Below are 22,893 nucleotides of genomic sequence, written 5' to 3'. Positions count from 1 at the left end.
AACTTTTCTGTATAGAATAAAAAAAATTTCTAATGGAACACATTGTTTTAAAATTCTAAGCTCAGATACAGTTACAGCTTCTAAATTAATCTTTATGATGGAATATCATCCAAGAAAACAGAGGGTCATTCTCTTCATACACCCAAGGTGCGTGGATCAAATTAAAACTGTCCTGTTCAGCTTTTGGAGACTTTCAAAGCTTCCTGCAATCTGTCTTTACAGCCTCATTGTATGTTATTCTCTCTCCCAAACTTTCTGATATAGCCAAATTGGCCTTTTCTCTGTCTTCTTCATATACTCCCTCTCCTGCATCTGTGCCTTTGTCCCAGCTGTTCTCCATGCCTTAATATATTCCCTCTCCTCCTCCAAGACATCACCCAATCCCCTCAACTAGGATGACCGACCTATTCAAACTCTGCTGGCATTTGGCTACTTTATATTTATTCTTAATTGTTTTATTCTTAGTATTTATTCTTTATAAACTGTCCTTGCTAGAATTATAAACTGAATATAAACTTCTTATGAGTAGGAATTGTTTCATTTCTTTGTATCTATATCCCCACTGCCTATGCACATAGAATGCACTTAATAAATGCTTACTGACTGAATTTTTCTTAGAAAATAGGATAAAATAAAAACTTGTGGAAAAATTTGCTTGAGAAACTAGAATTTAAACTTATATCAATCAGTAAGATTAAAAATGTTAATGATAACAAAATATGCTAATGAATTTAATACATAATCATATCTAACAGTTCGAACTCTAAGCTTGACTTTCACATCACTGTTCCATACCAATAAAAATAGCAATTACACACCCTCAGATTTCAGTGCTTTCCCAAGAGTGATTACTCTATTGACTTGACTGGAGAGGCACTCCAGGTAATAACATAAGAACAAAGAAAGATGCAAAACAGGACAGAGAGGATGACAACATGTTTCAATGTCACCAGGTCAAATGAGGGAGGAAAAAAACCTATAATTCAAAAACATATCAGAACATATTGAAAACCCTTCAGAATGAACTGGAAAACTGTATAAAGAATATTTGTATTTTATATGCTAAATTATGCAGCTCTTTTTATAGTCATAAATATTTTAAAAGGAAAAGTATATGCTGTACCATTCTCAATAGTCTACCACTCACAAGAGTATTGGAAAGAAGACAGTCTTTAAACAAAACAAGCCAGACATTTATTTACCCTTCCCAAGTCAAACATTAAACAGTTCAAGGAAGACCAACTGAGATTCAAATACATAATGAAATTAATGGAGTTTTTCAAACCAATGCACATTTTAAGAATTGTATCTCCAAGAAAACTTTCTCCCCCAGGCATCATTAAATTATTTTTCCAGAGAAAACTGGTTACTGCAATAGGAGCAAGGAAAGTTTCTTAGGGATTTTTACTTATATTATAGGTTTTACTACCTCTCGGTCCCAAAACATTTTAAGTTTTCCCCTATCAGGTAACTGTTTAATACTTCTTTTGAACTTCCTAGTATGTTCTGGGATTATATTATCAAACAACAGCTGTTCTAGTCAATATCCGCCTAGCACTGGGAGACCATTTACTTCCTGTTCTGAAATTACTTCTATCATCTGTAGAAGGTAATATCCCCAGTTCTAGGACTGGCAAGATGCTGCAGTTCTGAGAGTGCTACACCTGAAATCAGATTCCAATTCTACCCAGGACACTTACTTGTTGTGAGATCATGAGCAAATCACTTAACCTATCAGAGCCTTGGTTTCCTCATCTGTAAAATAAATCCTTACTTGTACTACTGGTCTCTTAGAGATGTTACAAAGAAAGTACTTTGCTGTCCTTAAAATGTGAGTTATTATTTAAGGTCTCTTCTGGAGTCAAAACAATTTTTAAGAAATTTGGTGACGGTCATCCAGATTTTATCCTAGTAAAAAACAATCACCAACTGGAATGTTGAATTAATGATTACGAAGGAAAACATTAGGCTTAAAATATCTGATCAGAGTAGCCACCTATCAGTGAATGATTTTCAATTTCATGTCTTACTACCAAAAAAAAAGGAGAAAAATTAATTATAAAATATCAAAGAGAAAAAAGAATCTAAGAGTTGGGAGGGACCTCAGAAGCCATCTGGTATAATCTATATCTAAACATGAATCTACTCTAAAAAGTACCCAAGTGATGATCAAATTGTTGCTTGAAGATCTTCCCAAAGGAAAACTATCATCCCACATGGGCAATCTTCTCTTCAATCTGAGGATAAGTTCTGAGAGGTTTTTCCTTTAATATTATCTTTTCTACTCCTTATTTCTAAACTATGTCCCCTAGGACCAGCACCTACAAGGACCTCCTCTCTTCAAATAATGGCAGAATGCTAACTTACCCTCTTCTCCAAAATAAACACCCTTAATTTTATCAACCAATATCCCTAAAGATCTCAACAACTTCTAGCACCATACCCTGGCTACCTCTCTGAAAGCTTCCCCCCACCCCCTTATCAATATCCTTCCTAAAATATAATGCTTAGAACAGTATACAGTTATTTCAGGGATGGCCTGATTAGGAGAAAAGAAGAATTCTGTAGATATTTTAACTAAATCAAATGTTAACTCCTACCCAAATACCTTTACTTCCATTATATTTTGTATTTTAAATGCTATGTAATGATCACAAGAGGAAGTTCACTGGTAGACAAAGCACTGAATTTGCAGTCAGAAGACTTGAGTTTGAATCCAAGTTCTGCCACTTACTGCATGGACTACAAGTGAAACATTTTAAAAATCCTCATAAGATAACTAAGTTCATAAGGTGACAGAAAAGCTGTATAGGATTGATATTGTATTAAATATAACTTTTACTTTTGGGAGAAAAAGTGTTTTAAAGAAAATTCAACATTTTATAGAGAGCGATCCTTCCCCTCTCCCCTCCCCCCCCCGCCCCCGTTCTTTGTATATGTAAATGTTAATTTGGTTAATAATCTCAAATTCTTAACCAAAAAAAACTTTTAAAAAGAGTATTTATTTGATGTCTTACAAATGTGACCAAAAGGGTTTTATAATAAAAAGAATGGAAGGAGAAAACTGCTTATATGTCTAGCATTCAAGGCAAGATGTAATAAATAGCAATAATGAAATAAGAGTAACAATTGAAACACCAGAAGTACATAGGATACCAAACTCAAGAAAGGTATCAGAACCAAAACTTCAAATACCTATCTACAACTAACCAAAGATTAAGCAATCTGTTTTCTCCTAGTGAAGCCTTCCATATCTTTTTTGGGTCAGGACCTCTTTGGTAGTCCACAGGTGAAGCCTATAGATCCTTTATCAGAATAATGGTTTGCTGTCTCCATTTTCTTTTTTTATATTTTTAAACCCTTAACTTCTGTGTATTAGTTCCTTGGTGGAAGAGTGGTAAGGGTAGGCAATGGGGGTCAAGTGACTTGCCCAGGGTCACACAGCTGGGAAGTGTCTGAGGCCAGATTTGAACCTAGGACCTCCTGTCTCTAGGCCTGGCTCTCAATCCACTGAGCTACCCAGCTGCCCCATGCTGTCTCCATTCTTATTGAAGGAAATGCTTAAGTTTCAGTTAGAGGTGAGTGAAAATAAATATGATCATTTTTTTCTCCATTCAAGTCCAAAGGCTACCTGAAATCTGGCTATTCCCTAAGGTCTCCATGGACACCTTCATAAAACCTACTATCATAAAAAGTTCCTTGAAAGCAAGGACCATCTCACTTTTGTATTCCCATCCATAGCACAGTGCTTGACACTTAGTAGGCACCTCAAAATGTTTGTAATAGCTTCCAGGTTAAGATGGTGGCAGAGCAGAAGCTGGGTGACTTTCTCTGCTTACAGATATAGCATACCTCCAAAGGACAAGAAAACAAAATCCAGATGAAAGAAGGGACCCCACAATAGGGCACAGTATCGAAGGTACGAAGGTACATGGGATTTGGGCACTTCCACGCTATAAGGGGAGGAAATAGCTCCCATTAAAATGCGAGTGGATCATCCCTCCCCCACCCATAGTACCAGAGGCAGAGCCAGCAGGGGCACAAAAATCTAGCCCCTAGGCAGCTAACTGGCACCACTAGGAGCTTGCCCTTGAGAGCAGCAAGACCTGAGATCCCAGGCGGCTGGAAAACTCAGACCTTGGGACATGGGAGTGAGGATGAGAGAGGCAGCAGCAGTACCCTGCGAGCTCAGACTCAGGGGAAAACCCCAGGTAGAGGAGCAAATGTGGACCAAGTTATGGGGTCTGGGCAGCTGGCTAGGAACACAGGGGCTCGACCCTGAAAACAGCTAGACCAGAGACCCCAGGAGGGTCCCTAGAGAAACCAGGAGATTCACAAAGTAGTCTCAGGCAAAAACTGCTCCCTAACTCCATATAAAGAGAAGTAGATTGCCGTACTCAGACTTCTGGTGGATAAACACAATGATGCCAAGCAAGGCCCAAAATAAACAAGAAGACAAAGAAAAAAAACTCTAACACTTGATAACTTCTGCACAGAAAAAACCCAGAAAACAGAGGAGGACAAACAATTAAAGACATCCAAACCTCCCCCCAAAAAAATGAAAATGGGTCACAAGATATTGAAGAGTTCAAATCTGAGATCATGAGAAAGATAAAAGAGATCTGGCAAGAAAATAACAGTTTAAAAGGCAGAATTTCGCAATTGGAAAATGAGGCTCAGAAATCAAATGAATTGATAAGCAAATTGAAGACCAGAAATTACCAGCTGGAAGCTTGAAGAACCAGACAGACCAGATTGAAAAGGAAAACCAAAAGATTTTAGCCAAAAACCAGTCTCTAAAGCAGGGGTCGGCAACCTTTTTGGCCGTGAGAGGCATAAACACCACATTTTTTAAAATGTAATTTCATAAGAGCCGTACAATGCTCATAGTGCGCGCTCCTGTAACAGCGCCTGAAAAAAAATTGACTTTATGGCTCCTGTAGAAAGAGCCATATCTGGCCCTCAAAAGAGCCAGATGTGGCTCGAGAGCCAAACGTTGCTAACCCCTGCTCTAAGGCTAGAGTTGGGCAATTAGAAGCCAATGATCTCACAAGACAACAAGAATTAATAAAGCAAAGTCAAAAGACTGACAAAATAGAAGGAAACGTGAAATATCTCAACGAGAAGTTAATAGACGAAGAAAACAGGTCTAGAAGAGACAATTTGAGAATCATTGGTCTTCCTGGAAAAGCAGAAGTTAATAGAAATTTGGACTCCATACTAAAAGAAATTATTCAGCAAAACTGCCCTGAAGTTCTACAACAAGAAGGCAATATAGACATTGAAAGGATCCATAGATCACCTTCTACACTAAACCCTGAAAAGACAACCCCCAGGAATAAAATAGTCAAATTCAAGAGCTTCTAAGTAAAAGAAAAAAATATTATAGGAAGCCAGAAAAAGACAATTCAGATATCAAGGAGCACCAGTCAGGATCACACAGGATCTGGCAGCCTCCACACTACAAGACCACAAGGCTTGGAATATGATATTCAAAAAGGCAAGAGAACTGGGTCTACAACCAAGGATCACCTACCCATCAAAACTGACTATATACTTCCAGGGGAAAGTATGGGCATTCAACAAGATAGATTTCCAAGTATTTGCACAGAAAAGACCATGACTAAATGGAAAGTTGGATATCCAACCACAAAAAACAAAAGAAACATGAAAAGGTAAATAAGAAGCAGAGGGGAAAGAAAGAAAGCTCTTATTTTTAAATCTGCCTCTTTAAGGGCTTTAATAAGATCAAATTATTTGTATTCCTATATGGAGAAATGTTATGTGTAATTTTCAAAAACTGTATTCACTATTATAGTAATTAGAAGAATTATTCTTCTAAGGAGAGGTTGGAGCACTAAATGGTATAAGATGAGACAGGGTGGGGAAAAAAAAGAGGGGGGTGAATAGTAGTTGACACCAAGAAAAACTTGAATGAATAAGAAAAATAGGATATTCTATACCACACAAAGAGAGCATGGGAAGGGGAAGGGGTGAATATTATTATAAGAAGGAGAGGAAGAGAGCATTAAGAGGTACTATTTAAACCTTACTCTCAGCAGAATTAATCCTGAGAGGGAAGAGTAGCTATATCCATTGGGATGTAGAATTCTATCTAACCCTACTGAGAAAGTCAGAAGGGATTAACCAAGGGGAACAGGGGAGTGAGGAGGTCAAAAAAGGGAGGGGAGGAGAAAGGGGAGGGAATTCTTTAGGCCTTAAAAAATAAAAAGAGGGGAATAATAAGGGAGAGGGTGGAAAGGGAAATAAATCAAGGGAGGGGACAAGGGGGACTGGTCTAAAACAAACCACTGGTTTAAAAGGAAATAGTATAAGAAGAAGGGGTAGAACTAGGAGAGGATACCAAAATGTTAGGGAATACACAACTGATAATTATAACTCTGAATGTGAATGGGATAAACTTGCCCATAAAATGGAAGCAAATAGCAAAGCAGATGAGAAACCAAAATCCTACCATATGTTGTCTACAAGAAACACATATGAGGCGGGTGGACATATACAGGTTTAAGGTCAAGGGCTGGAGCAAAATCTTTTGGCCTTCAAATGAGGAAAAAAAAGGCAGGAAGGGTGATCATGATTTCTGACAAAGCCAAAGTAAAAATAGATACAATTAAAAGAGACAGGGAAGGTAATTACATCCTGATAAAAGGCAGTATAGACAATCAGGAAATAACAGTACTCAATATGTATGCACCAAATGGTATAATATCCAAATTCCTAAAGGAGAAACTGGCTGAGCTCAAGAAGGAAATAGATAGTAAAAACCATACTAGTGGGAGATCTAAATATTCCTCTTTCAGATCTAGATAAATCAAACCAAAAAATAAATAAGAAAGAGATAAAAGAGGTGAATGAAATCCTAGAAAAAATAGATTTAATAGCTATGTGGAGAAAAATAAATAGGGGCAAAAAGGAATACACCTTCTTTTCAGCTGCACATGGCACATTCACAAAGATTGACCAAGTAATAGGGCACAGAAACATCGCAAACAAATGCAAAAGGGCAGAAATAATAAATGTAATCTTCTCAGATAATAATGCAATAAAAATAATAATTAGTAAGGGCACATGGAGAGGCAAACCAAAAACTAATTGGAAATTAAATAATATGATTCTCCAAAACCAATTTGTCAAAGAAGAAATCATAGAAACAATCAATAATTTCATTGCAGAGAATGACAATGATGAGACATCCTATCAAACTCTGTGGGATGCAGCTAAGGCAGTACTCAGGGGATAAATTTATATCCTTGAGTGCATATATTAACAAATTAGAGAGGGCAAAGATCAATGAACTGGGCATGCAAATTAAAAAACTAGAAAGGGAACAAATTAAAAATCCCCAGCTAAAAACTCAATTAGAGATTACAAAAATTAAAAGGGAAATCAATAAAATTGAAAGAGAACTATTGAATTAATAAATAAGACTAGAAGCTGGTACTTTGAAAAAACAAACAAAATTGACAAAGTACTGGTCAATCTAATTTAAAAAAGGAAATAAGGAAACCAAATCATCAGTAAAGGGAGACCTCACCTCTAATGAAGAGGAAATCAAGGCAATCATCAAAATGCTCATTAATAGACTGAAGAACTAGAGATCCTAATGACAGGAAGCAAATTTGACCTCAAAGGTCAAAGTCTTGGTAAAATGAAAAACATGGAATCCTGAAAAAGTGTACCTTAGTCAAAAGAAACAAGATAGAAAAAAGGGGTTGAGTTGGAGAAAGGGGTGGTATTGTATATTAAGAATGAATGAAAAAAAAAAAGAATGAATGAATCAAAAAGAATTTATTAAAACCTTATTATGTACAAGGTAAGGAAGATACAAATGTTAAAGTGAAGATGGTCCCTGCTTTGAGGAGTTTACATTCTAATAATAAAAATGACACATATAGGAGGTTTCAACCTCCTAAGTTGGATGGAAAATCCATTGTCCTTAAATTTCAATAATAAGAAATTATAATCAGGTGAGGACATCAATGAAGGGGAAAACAACAGCAATTTTGTCATCAGAATATTCTACCAACTACCTAGACAAGAAAAAACTGATAAGAAATTAAGGAAGTAGATCACAACCTTGGCCCAGGGTCATGACAGAGTATACTGTGACAGGTGTCTTCAAATTTTCCAGGAGCCAGCTGGCATTCTCTCTGTCAAAGCAGAACTGCTAACACCTTTTTGACTAGGATTTCATTCTTCAAAAGCATTTAGGATACAACACTAAGAAAGTCTACTCTGAGAAAACTTACCAAGGAACTGGTTACTTGAGTAAAATTTATGAAAGCCTTGAGAGGTGAACATTATCTCTTAGTTTTTATAAAGAGGAAAGCTGTGAACAATGTGACCTGTACCCCAAGTTTTGAGAGGAATAGAACAATGGAAGAGAAATAGATGGAAAACTCCTACAGATGAACTTCTAAAGATAGAGGAAAAAATTCCAGTGAGAAAGGGTAGGGGAAGAAAGGCTTTGTCAGAACAATGAAAATGAACAGGGAATTCATAACTAACTTAGATTTATTTTTATAGATGATGTACAGAAAGTAGAAGCAAGAGCAAGTAACAAACAAGGAATAGTCTTGTTAAAATGGCAGTCATATAAAAATATGGAATGTAAATGCTAAGAATAAGCTGAGGCTGTCAAAGAAAGCTAAAAGCAACCAAAAAGTAGGGGGAGGAGGAAGATAACAATATGGAAAAAAGAATAACATCAAAATGGGCCAAGAACTATTACTTATGGTAGGTAAAACAATAAAAAATTGACAATAAAGAGGAAGAATTGCCCATCCTCATTTTGCTGCTATTTTCTCTGCCAAGAATGACCTTTACAATGGAAATGACAAAAAAAGGGAGGGGGAGAGAGACAAGAATACCCAAGAAAGCAAATAGCTAAAAAAAAAAAAAAGGTACCTAGCTGCTTTTAGTGAATTCAAATCACTTACCTCAAATAAACTATATCCCAGAATGCAGAAGAAACTGGTGAATACAATTCCTGAGTCTCTTTCCATAATAACTGAAAAACTGTGGGGAATAAGATACCACAGGACTAGGGAAAGGCAAACTTAAAAAAAAAAAAAAAAACTTGGTGGTGGTGGGATAGATTGCGAAAATTATAGGCCAGAGGGTAGCTAGGTGGATTGAAAGCTAGGTCTAGAGACAGGAAGAAGTCCTGGGTTCAAATTTGGCCTCAGCCACTTCCTAGCTGTGTGACCTTAAGCAAGTCACTTAACTACCATTGCCTAGCTCTTACCACTCTTCTCTTCTGCCTTAGAAGTGATTTTCAGTATCTATTCTAAGACAGAGTGGAAAGGTTTAAAAAAAAAAAAATAGGTCAATGAACTTGCATTCATTTCTTAGGAAAAAGAGATTTATTTTTTAAACCTCTAGAAAGGGAAATGTTGATTACAAAGAAATAGCATAGTTTCATCATGTTAAAAAAAAAAAAAAAAGGATTGTTTCAGTCACTATTCTTACCCCCAGCCCCTAGCAATGTAAACCCGTAATAAAGATTTGTTGAATGACTGTTCACACACAACCCTCCCTTGTCTCATACTTTATATAGAAAATAGGTTATTCACAAAGATCTATATTATCAAAACCCTTTGACCTCATTTCCCATTCTCTTAACCTACTCTCACATGGAGAAATGGCCATTATCCTTGCCAATCTCTCTACTTATATCCTTGATCCTATCCCATCTAACTCCTCTAGAAAACTGCACCCACAATCATGCCCCTCTAGCTTTCATTTTTAATCTACTGCCTCCTCATTTCCCTAAAAACCTCAAGAGCTCTTCCCTGGGCTTAAAAAACCCTCACTTAACTGTAACATCATCTTCTAAAGCTATTATCTTCCCCACCCCACTCCACCCCCACCCCAGTACTCATTTCTAAACAACTTGCAATCTGGCCTTGAACTTCATTTAACTGAACCTGTTGACTCCAAAATTACCAAGTGCCAAGTCAAACAGCCTTTTCTAAATCCTCAACCTTTCTCCATCTCTCTGCAAGTTAGAGAGGTGACAAGAACTTAAATGTGCTAAGTGTTAAGATACAGATATTAGCAAAAAGACAGTCCTTGTTCTAATGGGAGAAGACAACAAATGAAACAAAAAAGGGGAAAGAGTGGGGTGTACAGTACCCATGACCTTAACATCAAGAGGACAGCCAGGAGGAGAACGAAGCAAGGTTGCCGTGGATCTTTCCCTAAAATGTAAGCTCCAAAAGGAAATCATATATGGAAGGAAGGGACTGATCCAAGGGAGAGGTATGGATTGCCTCAGGCACTGAGGGAAATTCCAGGGTCATATGGCATTAGACACTGCTGACCATTCCTCCTCTCTATCACCTCTTCCAGAATAGTCTAACTCTTTCAGCCTTTTGGTTGTTTTCCTACCTGTCTGACCACACTCCAATCTCCTTTGAAGATTAACCATGCCCTAACTGCTAACTATAAATATAATCCAAGAGCCCTTCTTGGGTTGCCTTCTCTTCCTAAACATTGAGACCACATCGTCTCCACCACCTAGCTTCCTTCTCCCATTGGTGAGTTTAGAACCTTTCCTATCAGAGAGCTCCTTGCATCCTCCTCCTTCTTCCTCCAACTCCTTTTTAAATATTGTCTTTCCTCCTGAAAATGTAAGTTCCTTGAGGGCAAAAGCTGTCTTTGCTTCTAGTAATATCCTTGAGACAATGCCTGGCATGTAGTAAGAGATTAATAAATGCTAGTTGAGTTGACAGTGGGGCATAATTACCATCTCTAAGCAGATTACTCTCTGTGCTATTCAGAGTTGCAATCTTGAATCAGAAACTGCCAACTGGGCATTTCCTATGTTAAACTCTAGATAAACTCAAGGGCTGGTTCTAGACCAAGCCCTATCACATCTAGCTTTCCCCCTTGTAATGGAATAAAGAAGGTTTTTGCTTATCACCTTTTGTGAGCTCTCTGTGAAACTCTAATAAAGTAATACTTAAGCACCTCAAATTCTGCATGTCTGAAACAGAATTTAATCACATACCCCCAAAACAACCTTTTCCCAAACGTTCCTGTTTCTGTCCAGGACATCACCATCCATCCAGTCACCAAGTTTCACAACTGCAAAGTCATTCCTGATTCCTCATTTTTTTCTCATAACCATTCTGTAGCCTTGTCAATTGACTTTAACTCAACACTTCTTGCTTCCATTCCATTCTCTCAACTCAATAGGTCACCACCCTAGTTCAGATCTAATCTTCTCACCTGGGCTATTGCAATAACCTCCCAACTGGTCTTCCTGCCTTAATTATTCTCCCTTTTTAAATTAATCCTACACAGAGCTTAGAAAATAATACTCCTAAAATAACAGCTGACCACATCTTTCCTCTGTTCATTAAGTTTAAATGGCTCTCTTTTGCCTCAAAGATAAACTATAAACCCCTCTATTTGGCATTTACTTCACAACCTGGCTCCAATCTAATATTCTGGGCTTTTGAAAGTCTATGGTCCAGTCATGCTAGTCTCTGGCTATACCTCACATACAAGAGTCCATCCCTGTGCCACACACAAACACCTTCACCCCTTAGAATACCTAGATTCCTACTAAGCTTAACTGCCACTTCCCATATCCTGACATCTCATACCTGCTTGGGCCTTCCCCCCAAAATTATATGCACTTTGCAAATCTACCTGTGTATGAATATAGAAATATTGAAAGCAAGGGCTTCTATTTTTGCCACTGTATCCCCAACCCCTAATATAACATTTTGGCATGTAACAGGTGCTTTATAAAAATACTTGTTTATTTATGCTAACCTGGCCTTATTTCTTTTTTTTCTATAGATGTAGTTTACAAAGGGTCTTTTACTATTATTGGGGAAAATATAGAGATATCTACTAGATGATAATTCTAATTAAATGAATGTCGAACTGCTTGAATGACTGGACTCAAAGAGGAGTCATTAACAATTAAATCTCAAGTAAGCACATCTCAGTGGAATGTCCCAGGAATCTGTGTTTAGCCCTATGTAATATAATTTTTATAATTAATTTATAGCTTAAAAAACTAGTAAGGGGAGTTAACACACTATACAGGGTGGCAGTCTCCTAAAAAGTTGTTGACAAGGTACAGAATTGGGCTGAATCTACTGAGATGAAACTCAAAGGTGATAATAAATGTCTTCAACTTGGGTTAAAAAAAATCAACTTCACACACATATGATAGGGGGTGGGCATATAATTAGACAGCAGTTTGTCTTAAAAAGATCTTGTGGGTTTGATTGAATTCAAAATGAATCAGCATTGTACTGTGACAGCCAAAAAAGTTAATGTGACTTTGGGTTACACTAAGAGGCACGGATTACAAGAATAAAGTGGTAAACTATCCTTGTTGTTCAGGCATGTCCAACTCTTTGTGATCCTATGGACCCTAGTTATCCTTGAGTTTTCTTGACAAGGTTACTGGAGTGGTTTGCCACTTCCTTCTACAATGAGTTCTTTTTTTCCCCTCTAAGTAACTGTCCTGATCAGTTTATATCTGGAACATCTTATTCACTTTTGAGCACCACATTTTAAGAAGGATGCTGAAAAGCTATCACGAATTCAAAAAGAGCAATCAGGAAAGTGAAAGGTCTTTCAAGGCCTTCTATATGAGTATCAGCTAAGGAAACTGGGGAAATTTAGCTAGATAAGGGCCTAGAGGCAATAAGATAACTGTAGTGGAGAATTTAAAGGGCAAATACCTTGACTGATGACTGGCTCCCCTGGAAAACAATTTCAGTAGTGTCACAGCCACTAGGCTTTATTTACTCTCTCCCTCCCCAGCCTTTCCTCACTCACCACCACCCACCCCAATCTGGCCGGTTCTAGAACCAAGAAAATTAAGCCAGTCAATTCATTGTTCCTGAATGGTCTGTATCAGTATTCCACAGGAGATATTAGCACTACCCACCATCCCCATAACTTTACATACCGAAGAGCTGCTTCTGAAACACTCTTCTGAGTGATGTTTTTTCCTCCATTAGAATGTAAGTTCCTTGGGAGCCAGAACTATCTTAGCTTAGTATTTGTAGTTTCAGAATTTAGCACAGTGCTTCTATTGTGGAAGGAAGCAGTAAAGAGAAAAATTTAGGCTTAATACAAGAAATACTAACAATCTGAGAGAGCCAGAAGTGAAATAAGATGTATTGGGAGGTAGAAAATTCATTTGATATTAAGTTTAAAGATGGAGGGGACCTCATTGGCCATTTACTCCAATCTCTTAGAGATGAGGAAACCCATGCCCAAAGAGGTGAATACTTGCCTGGGATGAGGTAACTAGATAACTATCAGAGAAAGAATTTGAACCCAGATCTTCCTAACTCCCAGTCCAATCTCTTTGGAGAGATCTTCAAGTAAAAAGCTAGATGATCACCTGAATGTCCCTTTCAGATATGGCATGGAGCATAAAACCCCAGAGGTCATTTCCAACTGTAAACTTTTGTGATTCTATGTTTTTAAGTGTATAAACAATAAAAATCTTCATAATAAAGTATATATTTGTGATGGAGAGCCACTATTTTTAATAAATTTCAGGAAAATTTCACAAGCTGGGGTTATATAAACAAGACACTATCACCTGACATAGGGTGCCTAAAGTGCAAAAAAAAACTAAGGTTCAAAAATCAGTGTCTTAAATATCAAAATTGCATAACAAAAGTAATGAGGTGTTCACTGGAGAGGTCTCCTTTCTATAAAATGATGACAGAAACAAGAGCCAATCCTACAAGACTCTTAATGTAAGGATTACTTTTAAACCTTTACCCTCCATCTTAATATCAATACTGTAAATTAGTTAAGGCAGAAGGGCAGAAAAAGCTAAGCAATGGGGGTTAAGTGATTTGCCCAGGGTCACAAAGCTAGAAAGTATCTGAGGCCACATTTGAACCAGAACCTCCTGTCTCCAGGCGTGACTCTCCATCTACTTAGCCATCTATCTGCCTCTTATAACAATTACTTATGACAGTGATTGTAAAATAGTCTACCAAGTAAAAATGCGCATAAATTCTGGAAGTTAAAGTAATCTTTAGGAATTCTAATGTGATCCTATGATCCAACAAGTTCCAACTCATCTCACTTGAAGTCCAGGAAGCCATCCTGAAATATCAAGCCTTTTTTATTTTTTCCGTCTTTGAATTCCTGTGCCATTCTTAGCCCATGCAAGATAATTCAACACTTAATTATATTTTGTCTTTTATTGTTCAATAATGATTTGAAGTTAGTGTTTATTTTCTCCCCTAAATGAATCCTTACTTTAGGGCAAGAAACAATTTTTAGTTCTCTGCTATCCTTTATGGTGCCTATCACAGGTATCACAGTCCCTCAGTAAATAATCAGATTGATTGAAAGATTGGAAATCTTTTGCCTTTACTGCAAAGCCAGATGGTTAAGATAGCAATTCAAGTAAATGGTTTAAGGAAAACCAGGAAAGTACCTTAATTATAAAGCTCAGAAATGAGGAAAGCTGAATGGGGAAATTTTTAGCCCAGACTGGAGGACTTTTCAGTTTATGTGAAAGACTTGAAAAGGGGGTAGGGGGGTACTGAAACTCTACATACAGAAGCAAACCTGAAAGTGCTGGTTTGGGTAAGTTTAGCTGAGAAATATTATTTCAGTTGCAGAATAAACTAATGGTCCTGCCATTTGCAGGACACTTTAAAATTAGTTGAAGCCTCTTACATCGGTTGTGTCTGTTGATTGTTGTTATTCCTATTTTACTGATGAAGAAACAGAGGCTCTATGAGGTTAAGTGACTTACACATTGTTATTAGAGGTAAGACTCACCTCCCTCCAAGTGCAGTGCTCTTTCCACCCTAAGGTTATCTTATGTAAATGTATATACATTTACATAAGATAACCTTAGGGTGTATATATATATATATATATACATCTTGTATGTAACTTTATTTACATGCTATGTCCCCATTAAAATGTAACCTCTTTGAGAGGAAGGTTTGGTTTCTTTCCCTTCCTTTGTATCCCCAGTGTATATAGCTCAACACCTGGCACATATCAAGCACATAAATGTTGCTGGCTGATTTCCACTCTACTCCTCTGCCTCTAAACGAGAAGCTTAAATGAATTTTGCATAGGACTTTGGGTGTTTATGATCTAACACCGGTAGGACGCTAATTTCCACTCTTCTTGGTTGGGGGGGGGAGGGTTACACTGGAAATGTGCAGTCATGCTTCCTAAGGCACTGGCAATGAAACATGGGTTTAATTTGAGGATGGGGCAGTGGGAGGTTCTCTCAATATGAGAAAATGGGTATGTCACTTTATCTGCTGGGTGTGAAATAAGTAGGTCTGAGGTGAGTCTGAGTGCATGAGGGACCAAGGCTTTCGAACTTGGTAGAAACAGTGAGGAAGAAACTTGTAAACTGGGTTGGGATGTGCTAGGGCAAACTGTGCTAAAAATGGACTAAATCTGCAGCTCTCGAGAAAAGGATGAGCAGACAGACAATGTGTTTGGCAGCCCAGGGAAGTGCAGTCTCGGTCCACAGGGTGCAAAGGGAAAAGCCCGGGGCGGGCGGGCCGAACAGTTTAGGGCGTCAGATAGGATGTGTTTACAGGGGGTGTGGGGCCGCGGTGATTGGCTGGAGGCTGGCGAAGGAGGGCTAGGGCAGTGGGTGGACCAGCAGAGAAGCTAGATGAGCCGCAGGGTAAGTGGAAAGAAAGAGTGTGGCGAGCAAGCGCATGGAGGGGTATTTGCCCCGGTGAACTGAGTACTGTCACTCATACACAGATACTGTCTAACACTAACATACAAACACAGGCGCACGCCTGAGGTACCCCGTTCCCTTCTCTTACCCGGCTGTTGCGGTCGGTCTCCAGCACCTCCTCAGCGCTAGGTCCCCGGCGGATGAGCGCTCTCAGCAACCCCACGTTGTTGGTGTTTGCCGCCTGGAAGAAGGACACCACCTCCAGGTCATCCCCCGCGCCCAAGTCGTCCTCCGTCTCCGAGCAGCACCAAGACTCCGGCTCGCCCCGCTCCAGCCAGCCATCCTCCCCGTCGGGCGGGTAGAAGGAATCGTCCGAGGCAATGCTGCGAGCGTCCGGCAAGAGAGAAAAGTCCACGTACTCTTCATAGTCTTCTTCCGCCCCGTCCTCCTCCTTCTCCTCCCCGACTCTCAGAGCCGGGAAGGATTCCTCCTCCGCCGCGCAGCCCGGACTGGCCGGCTGCTCCCCATGGCCGCGGCCGCCGCTGCCGCCTCCTTCCTGGCAGTACCCCGACAGCAGCCCCATGCCGGCGCCCCGCCCCACTCAGCTGCGGGTCGCGTGGGCTAGGCGCGAGGGAGCCAGCGAGGCAGGCGGGGGCGTGCGAAGCAGCCCCTCTCTGGGACCAGGCGCGCTGTGCTGCGTCCCCGGGTGTTCTCCCACCTCTCTTGGCCCGCGGAACTCCACGCGAGTCGGGCACCCCACGCTGCACGGTCCCAAGGCTCAGGACCAAGGCGGGAGTCTGTCGGGGAAGCGTTTTCTCCCACTTTCACTCACCGCTCTCCCCCACCCCTAGACAAGTACATTTTAAAATAGAGCAGACTCTCCCTCTAGCCTCCGCCTTGCCGGAAACCGAAGACTTATCTTTTTCACTCCGCAAAGAAAAGTATGAAGTGGCAAATGCCGAGCCCTAGCTGGGCTAGGGCGGAGCGGCTGGGGTTTTCCAGGTGCCCCAGGAGGAGGCAGGGGGCGGGCGCCGGGGCAGCCCAGCGGGGAGCTCAGGCCACGGGGACTCACGCTGGGCACTCTCCAACTTGCGCGTCCGATGCAGAGGGCAGCAGGCGGGAAGGCTGGCTGCTCCTTCCCCTCCCCCTTGAAATCCCCAGGGATTAATTTCTCCGACAAAGGGGAGGTGTGGCCGAGGAGGGAGCCCCCGTCCGAAGTAGAAAAAGAAACAGGTGGGGCTCCCCGGGGCCCCAGGATTACTTCCAGCCCCACCCACTTCTGGGCGCGAGAACCGGGAGTGAACGCGTGGTCTGGGAGGATGCGCCCTGGATGCCAGCTCCAGCTTTCACACTTTGGGAATCCTCCTACGAGTTTCTAGAGGTGAGAGAGAAAGCAGGAGTAACTAAGAGCATTCTTCTCCGTGATTCCAAGTTCAAAGGAGGCATACTCCCTCCCACATCCAAAGTTAAGCAAAAGCGACTTTGGTTTCCTGTGTCACAAACGTCTGATCCCCTCGAGTCCAGCCTCGGATTCAATACAATTCTCCCTGGGACCGTTTAAAAAAAAAAAAAAAAAGTCTCCGTAGGTACTTTCTTTCGCCTAATCAGATACTGAGTCCATTTTCTCTCCACCCCTGGGATCCCGGAGCCATGACAACAGCCCGTATCTTCCAGAATGAACTCACTCACCTTCTGTCTTCTTCCTCTTTAAGATCATGTAATCATTAAAAGTACATGAAGAAAAAAGGAGGGGGTTTGGGAATAGGGAGCGGAAAATACTGTGGATCGGCTTTAAATAGTCCACTCTAAATCTCTGTAACTCTACTACGGAGGTAATTGAGTCTGCCCGCCCTTCGATAAACAAGCTCCCTTTAAAGGTGGTAACTCCTTAAATTATTAACCTCTGGGGGCTACCTTGTGTGTAAAGGCTCGAGCAACCTCACAAGATGCAATAGTCAGAAGAACAAAATCAAATACAGAACGCTTCTTAAGAGTCAGGGGAAAGGGGAAGGAAGGAGATAGCCAACCGATGTATGCTCTCTAAGCTGGTGCCAAGCGGTAGCTGCAGTGCCAAGAAATGCCCCTCCTCCCCTTGTCTTCGAAGATGAGAAGGGAGTAGCAACTTAATTGGAAAAGGGAACATGAAGGAATGGGAGAGGGAAGAGAATACAACCCTTCAGAAAAGGGTCTAGGGGAAAGGGAAGAAAAGTAAGTAACTTCAGAGTACAACGTTAGATTTGTGGGACAGAAAAGAAGATAAACTGGAGAGAAGAGTGGTAAGGAAATCTGATTTTTGTTGTCGCCATCGTCGTGGATTTTTCTACTGAAAAAATCTGGGTGAGGACAGAGTGAAGACTGCAATCTAATCCCAGCCTCCCCAAGGGGGGAAAAAGAAGGGGAAGCTCATAAATGTAGAGTTAGAAGGAACTTCAGAGTGCAAGATGTGGACCCCTTATTTTATAGACAAGGGAATTAAGACCTGGAAAGGTTAAGTATATTGCTCCAAATCTATGCATAAATGAAAAACTGAATGGTCAAAGCATTTATTAATCTCTTACTAGGTGCCAACACTGTGCTAATTGCTGGGGATACAAATAAAAAAGTAAAGTAAATCCCTGACTCCAAAGAGTTTACATTCTGCTGGGAGATAGTAGTCCCTTGCAGATGGGTTTAGAGAGTTGCTGGAATGGATAGTGGAGCCATAGAGGGAGTAGATTGCCATATTTTTTCCAATAATACTGACTTGATTATGATTCCAAAACCTGAAGAATCATTTTGAGGAAAGGCAAGAAGAAAATTGGAGATTGGGAGGAGGGTGCGGGTAAGAGAAAGTAAAGTGAAGCATGCTATATAGCCTCCTTTAGATATAAAGAGTTACATCAGACATGTACCCATCAGATCTAGTTATGAAACTAAACAGGGCAGGTTCTCCCCTCCAGACATTGTTTGAATCCAGGATCTCTGACTGAAACCAGCACATTTTCCAGGATACCATTTAAATTTTCCCCAATGCCTATAATCAATCAACAAGAATTTACTGGAAGATAAAGTGTCTATTATTGTTCTTTCTATATGACAATAAATATGACATTCTAGGTGAAATGGGTGAATATTTACAGAAATATAAATTGCCTAGATTAACAAAAGAGGAAATAGAATTCTTTAACAATCCCATCTCAGAAAAAGAAACTGAACAAGCCATCAAGAAACTTCCTAAGAAAAAATCCCCAGGACCAGATGGATTCACAGGTGAATTCTATCAAACATTAAAAGAACAGCTAATCCCAATACTATACAAATTATTTGACAAAAATAAGCAAAGAAGTTTTACCAAATTCCTTTTATGACACAAATATGGTACCAATTCCAAAGCCAGGTAGTCCAAAAACTGAGAAAGAAAACTACAAACCAAGCTGATCATTTTGGATAACCCTCATGATCACTTGCTGGAGTCTTTTTGCTAATATTCTATTTAAAATTTTTGCATCTATGTTGATTTCCATAAAGTGGACGAATGGACAGGAAGGGAATGGAAAAAGGACTATAAAAAGTCCTCAATTTCCTGTCCGGGAGCTTCCCTGGTGACTTGCCTTTTGGAGGTGGCTTTGGACTGGGACTTTGGCTTTGACTTGGGACTTTGGCTTTGACTTGGGACTTTGGCTTTGACTTGGGACTTTGGCTCTTGGAAGGCTTCTTGGAGGACTAATCCTGGATCTTCTCCTTTGGACATTGGTGCTGGAGGACTTTGCCTTGGGACTTGGCATTTGGTCTTCTCCTTTGGAGTTCTTGTGTGAGTGAGTAGCTGAAGATACCACTGGAAGTGGGGAAGTCCCTGAGGGGCTGAACCTCACTTCACTAGAGAAGGGCTGGTAGGCTTGTTAAATCTCTCTCTTTTACTATATTTTTCCATTTTCACTCTTTCCACCTCTTTGTAAATAAAGCACTAAAAGACATTCTGACTTAAGCTGCAATATTATCTTAGAGTTCTCATATTTAGTCAAATCCTAAATTTAATTTCTTACAGTGCACTTGAGGAAAAAAAAAAGAGAGAACATGCTTCTGACACAAGTTCAGATAGAACATTTTTCCAGGGCAGGCTACCATCTTCTATCCACTGACCTTTTTTATCTCATTTGACATCTATTCCTAATATTCTACAGCTCTCTGACTTTAACAGATTCAGAAACGTTGCAATTTTCTGGGGAGATCAATTAGAAAATACTCTTGGCATCCTGCTCCTTCACAATTTGGAGTTTAGTGTTTTCCATTCTGTAAGTAAAATGATTATGTAGCCTATTTAAACCAGGGGACATTTGATGGGGAACATTTTAAGCAAAGATAAAAATAATTCCAACTCAGAGCCCCAAGTCTGATTGAGGAAAGTGTTAAAAGAAGGGTTATAATTCAAGGGAGGAAAGGAAATAGAAAACTAGTGGGTAATCCGATCATCATCTCTGAGTGAAGACAAGTGCCAGCTTAGCATGCTGACATCAGGGACACATTCTAAAAAGGATTTACTAAGGAACACGCAGCTGTCAGGGTTAGGCTGGGTTAGGTTTTCTCCTGGCCACAGAATAAAATTGTACTTGACAGACCAGTAATTTGAATTTTAAGAACACCTTCAGCTTTGGTTTGTTAAACTGCTTATCCTTGTTAGTGTGTTTACTTGCTTATTTGACCTGTCTTTAAAAGAAGAATATTGCAAGAACCCAGAAAAGAAAATTGCCCTGAAATTTTCTGTGTTAATTACCACACCCAGAGATCTAGAGGAGGATTAACATCTAGCAGGTATATATATATATATATATATATATATTTATTTATAAGAAGTCTTCTGTTGCATCCTTGCATTAATATATATATATATATGAATACCTGTCTTTCTAGACTGTATATATACATGTACAGGCTGGTATATGTGTGTGTAAAATATCATTGTGTATGCATACATGTATGTATCATGTACATAGTATGTATGTGCATGTATATGTACATGTATATACCACATATACCTAGATATACACATATAGATAGTCATTTAGTTGTTCAGATATATTTGTGCACTGATTATGATATATGGGAATTTCTCTAATTTCTAAAATGCTATCCCATCTAAAAATGCTTCAGTTCATTTTCAAAATGAGCTTTGAATGAATAGAAACAGGTCCCATTCATTCATTTTATATTCTATCTTTAATGCCACTTCTGACACCAAAAATAGCTCTACATCTGAATTTATAAAAACACATAAAGTAAAACACCAAGACAAAATCATTGTGTTCTTCATCAGATTCATTTAAATGGTGATATATAAATTTTCAAATATCAGATTAAAAAAAAAACTTTAGGGGGCAGCTGGGTAGCTCAGTGGATTGAGAGCCAGGCCTAGAGACAGGAGGTCCTAGGTTCAAATCTGGCCTCAGACACTTCCCAGCTGTGTGACCCTGGGCAAGTCACTTGACCCCCATTGCCCACCCTTACCACTCTTCCATCTAAGAGCCAATACACAGAAGTTAAGGGTTTAAAAAAAAAAACTAAAAAAAAAAAAACTTTAAAAGTTTTTTTTCAAATATCAGATTTAAAAAAAAAAACTTCCAAAGGCCAAATGTAGTAAAAATGTATGAGGTATCCCTTTTGGAAAGAGAATCCCAGTATAATATCCTAGTATGGTAGTGCTGAAATCAGAGGACCCTGGGTTCAAATCTGGATTCTGAAAATACCCATATGACCTTGGACAAGGCACTTAATCTCAGTTTCCATATATTTAGATTGTGCCTGTTCTGTCCTGGCTTACTCAGACTAATCTCCTGGTAGTTTAGTTTGGATATGGGTACAAAATGTGATGTTCATAAATCATTCAACAGTTAACAAAAAAGAGATTACTTAATCTTAGCAAGGAGGATATTCAATAAAAACAACAAGAACAAAGATAGAGGATACCCTGGGGAGGAGCTCTACCCAGGTAGATCAATACCTATTTCTTCTGTTACTTACAATCTGAGAGAGTTGAGTAAGGCACTGAGAAGTTAAATGACTTACCCCAAAATACACAGCCAACAGGTGTCAGAGGTAGGACATGAAACCCAGCTCAGGCTCTTCTAAAAGACTATGAAAAGCACAGACAGGCACTCAGGGTCCCATAGCCAGTCTGGGTCAGAGATATAACTTGGACCCAGCTCTTCCTAAACTGGAAACCAATTCTCTGTCTGCCACACCAAGATCTTTCTTTTAATATTCATTTTAATTTCATTTTTCCCATCCAAGAACCTATATTGTTTACAATTTGCATAGAGGAATTCCTGGCTTCCTTTAGAAATGGACTAGTTCCTCTTTTTTTGATCCACTTAAGGAACAAAGCAAACAACCATCCTCTGTCTGGACTCTCAATATTTCAATGGATTTTTTTTTTTATCTCAAGAATGTGCATACTTCCTCCATGCAGATCACAGCCCAACTACACCTTCTCATCTTGCATAATTCTTATCCATATTCTCCTATAGATCCTCAATTAGACAAATAACAATAATAGCTAGCTTATATAGTACCTAATATGTGCCAGACAAGATGCTAAGAGCTTTTCACAAATATTATCTCATTTGATCTTTACAATAATAACTCTAGGAGGCAGGTGCTATTATTATTATACCCATTTACATTTGAGGAAACTGAGGCAAAGATAGGGTTTTGGGTTTGTTTTTAAGTCACTTTCCCAAGGTCATGCAGCTAATAAATATCTGAAGCTGGATTTTAATTCAGGGCAACTAGCTGGTGTAGGGAATTGAGTGCCAGGCCTGGCATCAGAAAGACTCATTTTCTTGAGTTCAAATATCGCCTCAGGCACTGACTGGCTATGTGACCCTAGGCAAGTCACTTAACCCTGTTTGCTGCAGTTTCCTCATCTATAAAAAGAGCTGAACTATTGCAAGTATTAAAAATATGGAAATAGGTTTGGAACAATGATACATGTATATAACCCAGTGGAATTGTTTGTTAGCTCCTGGAGGGGAGGAGGGGAGGAGGGAAAGAACGTGAATCATGGAACCATGGAAAAATATTCTAAATTAATTAATTAAAAAATAAAATAAAGATATACTAAGAGGCTTCATTTGAAAGGGGAAAAAAGAGCTAGAGAAGGAAATGGTAAACCACTCCAATATTTTTGCCAATAAAATCCCAGGTGGGGTAAGGAAGAACTGCACACT

General features: G+C 39.4%; 1 protein-coding gene across 1 annotated transcript in view; it reads right to left on the bottom strand.

Annotated features, from left to right (window-relative positions):
* The window catches only part of ANKRD33B (ankyrin repeat domain 33B), a 100,698-nt gene extending 84,424 nt beyond the window's left edge, over positions 1 to 16,274 (bottom strand). The window contains exon 1 of the mRNA XM_044657885.1: positions 15,840 to 16,274. Coding sequence (XP_044513820.1) covers positions 15,840 to 16,274 — 435 coding nt within the window. The remainder of the gene's footprint in view (positions 1 to 15,839) is intronic.
* Between the last annotated feature and the right edge of the window lie 6,619 nt (positions 16,275 to 22,893).

Source organism: Gracilinanus agilis, chromosome 1, assembly GCF_016433145.1.
Source record: "Gracilinanus agilis isolate LMUSP501 chromosome 1, AgileGrace, whole genome shotgun sequence".
Lineage (NCBI taxonomy): Eukaryota > Metazoa > Chordata > Mammalia > Didelphimorphia > Didelphidae > Gracilinanus > Gracilinanus agilis.
This window is presented reverse-complemented; position numbering and strand designations above follow the sequence as displayed.